The sequence below is a fragment of the Cicer arietinum genome, chromosome 7 (assembly GCF_000331145.2).
Source record: "Cicer arietinum cultivar CDC Frontier isolate Library 1 chromosome 7, Cicar.CDCFrontier_v2.0, whole genome shotgun sequence".
NCBI classification, from domain to species: Eukaryota; Viridiplantae; Streptophyta; class Magnoliopsida; order Fabales; family Fabaceae; genus Cicer; species Cicer arietinum.
Window position 1 is genome coordinate 44613524 of NC_021166.2, and position 10731 is coordinate 44624254.

General features: G+C 33.4%; 1 protein-coding gene across 1 annotated transcript; it reads right to left on the reverse strand.

Moving 5' to 3' along the window:
- Positions 1 to 3736: 3736 nt before the first annotated feature.
- LOC101489367 (phospholipid-transporting ATPase 1-like) lies at positions 3737 to 9902 on the reverse strand. The gene is made up of 7 exons (XM_004511108.4): positions 7883 to 9902; positions 7269 to 7575; positions 6074 to 6788; positions 5852 to 5975; positions 5455 to 5674; positions 4824 to 5282; positions 3737 to 4201 (listed from the first exon to the last, which is right to left on the reverse strand). The coding sequence occupies exons 1-7, from the start codon at positions 9366 to 9368 to the stop codon at positions 3982 to 3984; spliced, it is 3531 nt and encodes a 1176-aa protein (XP_004511165.1). The 5' UTR covers positions 9369 to 9902; the 3' UTR covers positions 3737 to 3981.
- Between the last annotated feature and the right edge of the window lie 829 nt (positions 9903 to 10731).

Sequence of the window (10731 nt, forward strand, 5' to 3'; positions counted from 1 at the left end):
AACTTCAAATCCACTATCACATAGTTTACTAATACTTAGCAAGTTATGTTTTAAACCATCCACATACTGAATATTTTCTATTTTGGCAGAATTGTTTTTACCAATAATACATGTTCCTTTTATTTGAGCTTTATCATTGTTTCCAAAAGTGACTGATCTTCCATCCTTTATTTCTTGGAAATAAAGGAGTGCTGATCCTCTATCCTTGATTTTTAAGAAAACCACATTTATGAGATAAAATGTTTGAGTCATTCAAAAGATTTTCAAATTCTATTTCTAATTTTTCACAAGTATGACATACCTTTTTAGTATTTGATTTTTCCATGAGATAGAGGTTAGCTCTTTCTTCCTTTTCCTGCTCAGAGAATGACCCGTCATCCCAAGTAAGCATCAGGGAAATCTTCTTGAGTTTCTTTTGTTTAGAGGACACTCAGTTTTGTAGTGTCCCATTTTGTTGCATCCAAAATAAGTTATCTGACTTTTGTCAGTTTTTTCTTTTTGAGGAGATTTTTTGTCTTGTCCTCTACGATTTATCATCCTCTGAATTCTTCTAGAAATTAGAGCGAGTTCATCCTCTTCCTCAGATAGAGAATACTCTGAGTTTTCCTTTTTTGTGACATCTTCAGTCCTCTTGGAGGATGAACTTTCTATTTGGCTTGATTTTAGAGCAATCATTTTTCCATTTATGGTTGGTTTATCTGCCAGCAACAATGGTTCATGAGCTCTTAGAGTTCCAACCAGATCCTCTAATTTCATGTTAGCCAAGTTTCTTGTTTCTGTGATGGCAATCACCATTGGTCTCCATTCGTTTGATAAACTCCTTAGAATTTTTCTTATCCTCTCTTGAGCAAAGTATTCCTTTCCAAGAGACCTCAAGTTGTTTAGTATGATTGTTAGCCTTGAGAACATTTCATCAATTGTTTCTTCCTCCTTCATTTCGAATAGTTTGAATTATCTTACTCCCATGTCAATCCTAGCTTCTTTTACGTGACTTGATCCTTCATGATGGATCTTCCGAGTATCCCATAGTTCCTTAGTGTTTTTGCATTCTTCAACTCTGTCATATTCTTCCCTGCTCAAAGCACGCGTTAGAAATAAATGAGCTTTAGAGTTTAGGAGTACCTTAGCATTTTCATCAGCCGTCCACTGTGCTTGAGGTTTTTAGTCGGAGGTTGTATATGTGTTGTTGATTCTGATGACGTGATCCCTGTTTTCAACTACATACCACATGTTGTTGTCTTTTGATATGAGAAACAATCCCATCTTACCTTTCCAATGGTAGTAATTTGTGCCATCAAAATAGGGAGGCCTGCTGAATGATCCTCCTTCAGGGATATACTTAGCTTTTGATATTTTTTCTTTTGATTTTTTTCTCTTACACGATTAGATGTAATTTTCTAGAGAACCTTGCTCTGATGCCAATTGTGTAGCTAAAATATCACTAAAAGAGGGGGTTGAATAGGGATATTGTTGTTTTAAAATTTTCTCAAGTGTTTTAAATCATTATCCTCTCTGAGAGGATGAGAATCAAAGGATAAAAATTTAAGACTTTAAATATGAGCTGAATAAATAAAAGAGAAAGTATAGAAGATGATACACAAAACTTTATATTGGTTCACCCAATGAAGGCTACGTCTAGTCCTCACGCACTTGTGAGTTTTTTACTAAGGATCAAATAGATTAACCTCTCATAGAGGTTAGTTACACTTTGTGCATTCTTTAGCCTCACCAAGTTTATAACTTTGTTTCTTACAAGTTTCAATTATTTCCAAGTGTAACTCACTTGAAAATTACAAAGTGATATGAGTATGATGTTTCTCTTTACTTAACACTTTCTAAAGGATATTTCAAAGATCTAGTGCAAGACTATGGAAAGTATAAAGAGATGATGAAAATTGCTCTTTATAGCTTTTGGAATATACTTTTCTTATGCAATGTTGTTGTGTGTCTGATAATGAAGAGCTCTCTTCCTTTTATAGAGATCATATGATGCTCTTTCCATGTGTCAAAACACTTTATGATCGTTGGGGACTTAATCAAAAAGTCCAATGTCATTAATCATCATTACATAAATGTCATCTAGTTGTCCTTTAAACTGATTCAGTCCATCCTCGTACAAGAGGTTCCATCCTCCTAGAAACTTGGACATGAGTTGTCCTTTTTCTTTTCATTCTTCAAGACATGTAAGAATATATTTTTATCTTGTTAGCTACAGTCTTTTTGTACGTTGATGTGTTGGGTCATTTTTAACATGTGAGGATGAAGTGAACTGCAGATCCATCCTCATATATATAAAATCTGGCATTTGACCTCTTCATTTATATTGCTTTTTTCATTCATTCTTTGATTCTGATTTATCTTCTCTTTATGACTAGAAATCATTGTTTCAGTGATGTTGAATATTTTGCAACTTTGAAGGTTCATCCTCTTAAGGGTTCATCTTCTTAACTGTCTATCCTCCAGTTTTGAGGACTTGATGGATTGAGTCATATTTTTCTCCTCTTTATCTTAATGACGAGTAACATGTTTTCTAATATGAATTCACTCTAGAGCATAGATTAGTCATTAACTACAATCATAATCTTTTAAATAATTTTGTTATCATTAAAACCAATTAAGAGAGATTTTATCTCAACAACTTTTAATATTTATTTTAATCTAAAACTTCCATTATAATATTTACTCTACCATTAAAAAATTTAAAAATTAATATTTATTTGTATTAAATTAAACTATTTAACTTACATGCAACGACCCAAACTTGTGTATATGCACACATATTTTGCTAGTATACCATAGAAAGTTACAAACCAATATTTTGTTTTTTTTAGGTTTATTTTGGAATCATAGACTTTTATAAAGTCTATTTTGCCCTCAAGTTTTATAAAGTATATTTTGCCACTTCACGGTAAAATAGTGAACTAATAAAGGACCCGTTGTAGGATGCACGACGAATCAGCGTTCGAATTACTTTAACACCTACCCATTTTATTCATTCCTTCAATAAGAATACCTATAGGCTATATAGGTGGTGAGATTTAAGATGATGCTCTAAAAATATAAAGAAAAGACAAAGGTACTTTGTGCTCCTTTTGGAAGAGTCCACTTGTGTGTGATGCAGGCCAAAATAAAAGGATGGACCCACTTATGACATTTATGATGTTTCCGTGATGTTAAGAAATGAACAAAAAAGACACACTGACCCTTGTCAGTTGTCACTAGAATAATTACACTTGTTATACATAATTTATTCCATTATATAAATAGCGACTAATTTGTCCTTTTCATAAATTTAATTTAAAAATGAAATTGACTTTTTAAAAATTTATTTAGTTACAATCAAATTTGAAGTAAACTGGATTTTATTTGGATATTCATAGTTTGAAATTACAGAATTTGAATTAAATATCTTGAAATTACAATATCAAACTCTAAATACTAAGTTAACACCTCAAGCACGTGTATATGTATGATTGACATTCATGCACAGCTTAATTGATGTATCATCCCATCTAGATCAGCAAAATTTATAATCAGATATTGTGCAAGTGATCAATAACAAATTTGAATTTACTTGACAAGAACTATATCCAATATTGTACAATAAACTAATATTTAAAGTTATTGGAACTGGCAGAGTTGAATCAAACCAACATTGAACTAAGCAACTTATGAGGTAAAACATGAACATCATCAAGAAGGCAATGAAGAACTCTTCATGTTAAAATTTGATTAGTAACACGTAATCAACTTTTCTCTTTTTCTACTATAATCAATATAAATTTACAACAAGCTAATTTATCAATACAAAAAGAATTAAAAATACAACAACCAGCTATGAAAAAAAAAAAACTCTACCCTTTGGATATAGAAAACAATGAAATGTTGGAAACCAATAGAAATAATATTGTGGCTTAGCCTAAAGAATGAATAATAACTTTACAAAAGAAACAATACAAGAAAGGGAAAAGAATACTAGTGTTATCTTTGTGGACCATTTGTGATGTGAAGCATTTCTGTTTGTTCACCTCCATTGACCCTTAGAGTCCTAAACTTCTCAACTTCTCTTGAAATCTGAATATCGTCCGGACAATAATATTGATAAACAAATTTTACCACGAAGCGTGGAAGCAATGCTGCTATTTGTATTCCAAGCAAACATAACCAGAATAATGCGGTGCCTGCTGCATCGAAGATAGCCCTGCAATGTTTTGTACAAATGTTAAAGGTCGGATGTTATAAATACAATTATGAAATATCGTACAAATGTTCACACTTATAACCACTATTCAATGTAGAGCTCTCAACAGACACACCTACGAATCTATGATAAACTCCAACATCTTCTTAGATTTTGAGTTAGGTTTAATGCAACTCCATAAAACTGGCTTGAAAGGTACTATTCAATGCAGAGTAAAGCACTATTCAATATAGGACTCTCAACCGTTTGACAAACATAATCAAATGACTTAGTTTTAATGGCCTTAAAAATAAGTAATTTTATTGAACATATTCATTACTAGCCTTAACATGCATGACTAATTAACAAGGTATGCAACTCAATAGTATCCATTGAACATCTGACATTTGCAACATGCCTATCCTTTCCCCCACGTGCTACTGCGTTGGAATCTATTAAATGGACTTGAATCTCACTCTCAAAAGTTGGCTCATTAGATGAGAATGCCCAAACACACACACACACATATATATATGTGTAATGCACAACCCAGAAGCTTTACCGATGTGAGACTCAAATTCAACTTCAATAAATTCATCTGTATTAAAATTTAAAAAGAGAGAACGGGAAAGATAGGACATACCAATAACCACGAAGTGCCGGTATAGCATCAATAATCACGACACATATGAAAGTTGCAATGACAGACCCCCAAATGGATGCATGAGTAATCCAACTCCACCTAATTACGTCCATGGCCAAGTGCAAATTAACCAAAATAACTACCGAAAGAGTCCAAAGATCCCCTATGCTTGCTACATCAACAGTGCTTCCCCAATATGCGAAGAGAGGAGCGAAGAAGACGACAACACTCTGCCATAAAGTATCTGCCATCGTCAACCAAAACAATTTTTTGTTGTAGGCCTCTTCTCTTTGTCCGGCCCCGTAAAGCTGCGGGTTATTTAGGAGAGTTCTTTTGCTAAGATCCTTGTCGAGAACACCGACAACAATAGTTGGCACTGCAGTGTAAATTATTGAATACAACATGCTGCTCCATTCATTTATAGCAGTTGTCAAAGTGAAAGCAGTGAAGAGCACATACCTGGTAGACAGACACAAGAAAAATAACTAAGAAACAGACATGCATGCAAGTGTGCACGCTTGTGCATATAGAAATAAATTTGTTAACGTTCTGTTCTTAACATACTTGAATAAAAAATTGCATGATGAAATAAAAGCATCTACATATATTCATAAGGTGAATTTTAACTTACCAAAATAGAATTAGAACAAAGACAGCATTTCGGTAAAAATTGTATAGAACCATGTAGCCTAGCCGTTGGTAATTCCAGTGTCCGTGTACGAATAAGAGAGGAACTAAAAACCTAAACTGCCCCATTGCAAAATCTGAAGCCATAACAGCTTGTCTACCCTCCTGCCCACTGATGCCAACACCAACATCAGCCATTTGGATCATCGATACATCGTTAGCACCTACAGCACACGAACGATAAAAGATTATTTACACAACTTAAATCAGGCAACGAAAACATTTTTCTTTATTTTTAACCAGAGCTTTTTCTTTCTTTTTCATCTTCTTTGTCCTTTGTTATGTTCTCATTTTTTGAAGGGAAATGATAATCTGATACAAGTAAACTGAAGATATCATACCATCTCCAATGGCTAAAGTCATGTCGGACGTCCTATTCTTGACAAGAGAGACAATCCCGGCCTTTTGCAATGGAGCCACACGACAACATAGAACAACAGAACATCTACGTGAGAGTTCAAAGAGCTGGAATCAGCAGCATTGGGCAAAGTCAGCACATAAGAGATAAGCATGAAATGAAATGCATTGTGAACACCATCGATCTGAGATCTGTCAGCACATACCTCTTCTTCAAGTTTGCTGTCAAGAATATATACAAGGCTAGTCCCGTCAATAATCAAGGCCATCGGAGTCAAAACAGCATCAGCGTCAGAACTTCCTTCAAAATAGTTGCCAACCTCACGTGCAGCCATGTTTTTTCTAGACGTCATAAGTGCATCTTGTAAATCTCTTTGACATGACGCTCGATTATTGCTCTTAATTCTAATTTGAGTCATGCTGCTTGTTAGTAACTTTGACGAATAGCCAATCGATATGGCAGTTTCCTGTTTGTCCCCAGTCAACACCCATACTTTAATACCGGCTTTCCTTAGAGACTCAATAGATTCGGGCACTCCTTGCTGCAGTTTATCTTCAATAGCGGTAGCGCCCAATATGCATAGGTTATTCTCTACATTGGTAGCAACCTTGCGAAGCAAAGCAGCCCTACCAATCAAAGAAGTACTTGCTGCCTCAAAGGCAAAGTGCCATTGCTCAAATTCCGAAGGATTCAAGTCACGCATCCCAATAACAAGCGTCCTCAAACCGACAGAAGAATAAGATTGAAGATGGGTTTCAGTTGCTTGTATTACGGCTGTGTTCAATGATTTATTGATCACACTAAACATTGATGTATCCGCCCCTTTGACAAAGAGTTTCACTGAATTGTCACTGCACCCCAATATAACCGACATCCTTTTTCGATCACTGTCAAATTCGTGCAAACCCAATACATTGAACCTGCATAAGCCCATAATAGGAACATTCATTATAAAGACGACAACTCAAGACTTGTAAGATATGTACACTATATCGCTACCGACACGTCGAAGAAGGAACATAGAGAATATACACGCAAGACTTAATTTATCTAAATACATTAAAAACCTAGGTAACACTGACACTTCAGATCTAGGTAGTCTCGTGTCCGACATGTGTTAGTGTCTAACATTGATAGTCTGACACATATTTACATTCAATTAATTCCATTTTCTCATATTATTACCAGGTTTAACGTGTCAGTGCCGTGTCAGGTGAAACACAACATACATTGGAAACTCAAAGAAAATAATATTTGCAGATACTCTTGCAATCTGCTTAAACATCGTTTTTACAAAACCATTAACACCAAAGAATTTTATATGGTCAATTTTCAACATAAAAATGTCAGTTAGAGGAAGAAAATGAAGCAAAAAGTAATCACTAAAAAAATAAATGTACCTTTGTCTTTCACCATGAATATCAATGACTATGTGACCTGAGGTTCGTTCTATAAGCATAAAACCATAGGCAGCAGCAGCATATGTCAATGCTTGTTCATCAGGTGATTCGCCTTGATAATCTATCAGCTTGACTGTAGGGTCAGATGTGTCAACAACAAGAGGCACAATAGTATTACATGCTGCCAATGCAAGAAAGAAATCATAAATCCATTTTCCATCTTCGTTTGCAAATCCATTTTTTGATAATCGCAAAAGCTCTTGATTAACTTTCACCTTCATCTTTGGCTTCAAGACCTTTCCATCAACTGAGACCAAATAATAACACGAAATAAACATCCCAGTTTAATTAAAAAAAATACCAAATACAATAAAGGATTTCGTTTATATATACTGTCAGTGTAAAAACTTTTTACACATGCATCCATTCACATTTCACCGTGTAGATATTTGTGAAGATATTTTAGGTACACAAACATAACAAAGTGGCATCATTGTGTGATTTGATTGGATGCATGTGTAAAACCGTTTAGTGCATAGAAGTTAATTTCTACAATAAACTTAATGCTAAAAGTATATTAGAACAAACAAGCATATTTGAAGAAGAAATTGCACCTTGAAGAGAGTATTCATCTTGCTCATTCTCAAGACCGGCTTTTCCAGAACTGTAATCAACACCCCAGATACTCGCGCATTGAAACTCCATCTTGTTCTCAGTTAGTGTACCAGTTTTGTCCGAAAAGATATATTTAATTTGCCCTAAATCTTCATTGATATTCAAGGCCCTACACTGAAATCTTGAATTGGTTGCCTCATCATACAATCTGGAGTCTTTGATCATGAAGTAGGCCTGACCAACACGGACAAGCTCCATTGAAATGTACAACGATATAGGGATCATGACCTGGAACACTATAACCGACATGAGGAACGTGAAAAGAATTTCCACTCCCCATCCATAATATTGATAGCTTTCCTCTTTTCCCTTTGAAACATCGAGTTTCCTATAATAAGGCAATAGATTCAACTCCTTCTTGTTTCGCTTTAACCAAACAGCAGCGCAAACTGAAGTGACTATACACAAAGCTACAAGAAAGAAAGAAAGCATAATGATCTCAGAGTTCATCTGAGTCTCAAGACGGCTCCTCTTAGAAGGAGCACCCGAATTGTTGAGCATAGCTTTAGTCTCGCAACCACAATACACGGCAACACCAACCGCCCAATTAGTATTCTTAAGTTCACATCCTCTAAGTACAATATTGGATGAACCAAGAGACAATCTCTTTTCATCAACCTCCATTGTAGCTTGAAATCCATAAATATTCCTATTGGGTTTCTCACACTTAATCAACCCGATAAACCTCTCCTTCTCATGAAATTTAGATTGCGTCTCTTGTTTCGCATACCTAGTCTTCAAATTTGATTCACCATCTAGATTAAGTGTTTGAACATAAGCAACACCAGTAGGGTCACTAGTTGACAACAAAACAAAATCACAAGGAATCGGTTCATTCGCATTGATTTTAATGATCTCACCAACTCTAATATCCTTCCATTTCTTCTCTATGAAATTACCATTAACAAAAACCAATCCAAACCTATTATTCTCAACTTTATCAGACCTATGTCTCCTCCAATCCTCATATGCATCTTTAACAGCAGTAACAAGAAGAACAAAAGCCAACGGCAAAATCGAAACACCTCTTCCGAAAACAGCTAGTTGAGGTAACTGATTAAGAATAGCAATTATAAGGAAATAAATATAAGCAACTCTATGAAACTGTTCAAACAAATTTCTAGGTAGAAAAGTGAAAATTGAATATTTTCCAGTACGAACTGAATTCCCTGCAAATTCAAACTTTATATTTGTTCTATCAGGATCATCAACATAAATCAACCTAGCATCTTCGTCACTAATTTCTTTTTGTGACATGCTAAAAGGTTCAGAATCAGCAGTAGTACCCCTTGAACCATACCTAACAGCTTTGGACTCTGAGTGACCAAAAGTCACTTCCCTTGTTGAATTCCTCCGTGATGATGAATTTTGCATGAAAGTTTCAAACTTTGAAGAATTCTGAGATGGGTTTTTTGTTTCCATCATATAGTTGACTTTTGACTTAACTAGATCTTGAAAAAACCATACTTTTTACAACTACAACCCTTATTAGGGAATTGGGTTATATCTAAAGATTGGATCAGAAGATAATATAATAATAAAAATTTAAATTAAAATTCATGATCCGTTATGTAACGGACATGAAAACATGAGATAGACACAGAAGATTCCAACGTTGTTTGTTGTACGACACTATAGAAGTTTGTAGAGACAAGAGTGAAAGGAAAAATGAAAAGTTGGAAAAGAAAATAAACCCAGAAATTGAAATCTGGAGGATTTTGTAGAGGTGGGAAATGTTGGATTTGAGAAGTGAAGGTGGTGAGTAAGGATTGGGTAGGAAGTTTGTGATGATGGTGAAATGGTTATTGTTTGGGTTTGGAGAAGATAAAGAGGAAGCTCGTTGGTGAAAGGAGAGAGGTCGCGAATTTGTTTGCAGAACACAAAGGTCAAAGGCGCTGTAGAGAGAGAAAGAGAGAGAGAAGAGAGAGAAAGGACGGCAATTGCAACTTCTTTGAAAGAACAAAAACTCACTAATGTCTAATCATGTTAATTTTTGTCCAAAAAATATATTAATGTTAATCTTTTTAATAATAAATATTATCAAAAATTTATATATATAACTTTTGAAATTTTGAATTCAAATTTAAAATATAATAATATTAACATTTTTTTAAGTTGAATTCTTAATATCTAATGATATTTTCAATATCTATTTATCTCATATTATCTTTTAGTAATATAAACATAAATAATTTTTACTAATGTACTTTTATTATTCTATTAACTGAATATTTTAATAAAAATAAAATTAATTTTACCATTCAAATTTATATAATTAATTATTTTTATAAAAGTATGTATAATTCAAATAGAATATTTATAATAAAACATAAGAACATTATTTAATAAAATGTTATTCTATCAATTGTGTTGAATGAATGATTCATTTAATTATTATACATATATTAAAAAATATATATAAATGCAAAAGGTTAGAATCATATATCATTATATTATTCATATTTATATTAATGTATTTCTACATTAATGTAAATGTAAAATAGAAGACAAGTAAATCAATAATTATGTTATATTATTAATTAAAATATATAATTAAATGACAAATTAATATTTATATTAGAAATTGAAATTTATTTTAGAAGTTTCTTTTATAGATTAATTGGTTTCTATCTATGCATGACACGATCAAATACAAGTGCATGCACTATTTTTTTTTTTCTTTTATGAAAATGCACTATTTGTTTGTTTAGCGCCTTTCTGCTAATGTAAAATAAAAATTATACTCTCCTGTGCATTAACTTTTGTTCATTATTGTGCTTTAAAGTTT

Bases quoted from the DNA above. Each gene is read 5' to 3' on its own strand.
- LOC101489367 (XM_004511108.4), bottom strand. From the start codon at position 9,368: ATGATGGAAACAAAAAACCCATCTCAGAATTCTTCAAAGTTTGAAACT. The intron at 5,976-6,073 runs GTATGTGCTGAC...TGCTGATTCCAG, and splicing joins ACAGCAAACTTGAAGAAGAG to CTCTTTGAACTCTCACGTAG. The intron at 5,675-5,851 runs GTATGATATCTT...CGTGTGCTGTAG, and splicing joins GACTTTAGCCATTGGAGATG to GTGCTAACGATGTATCGATG.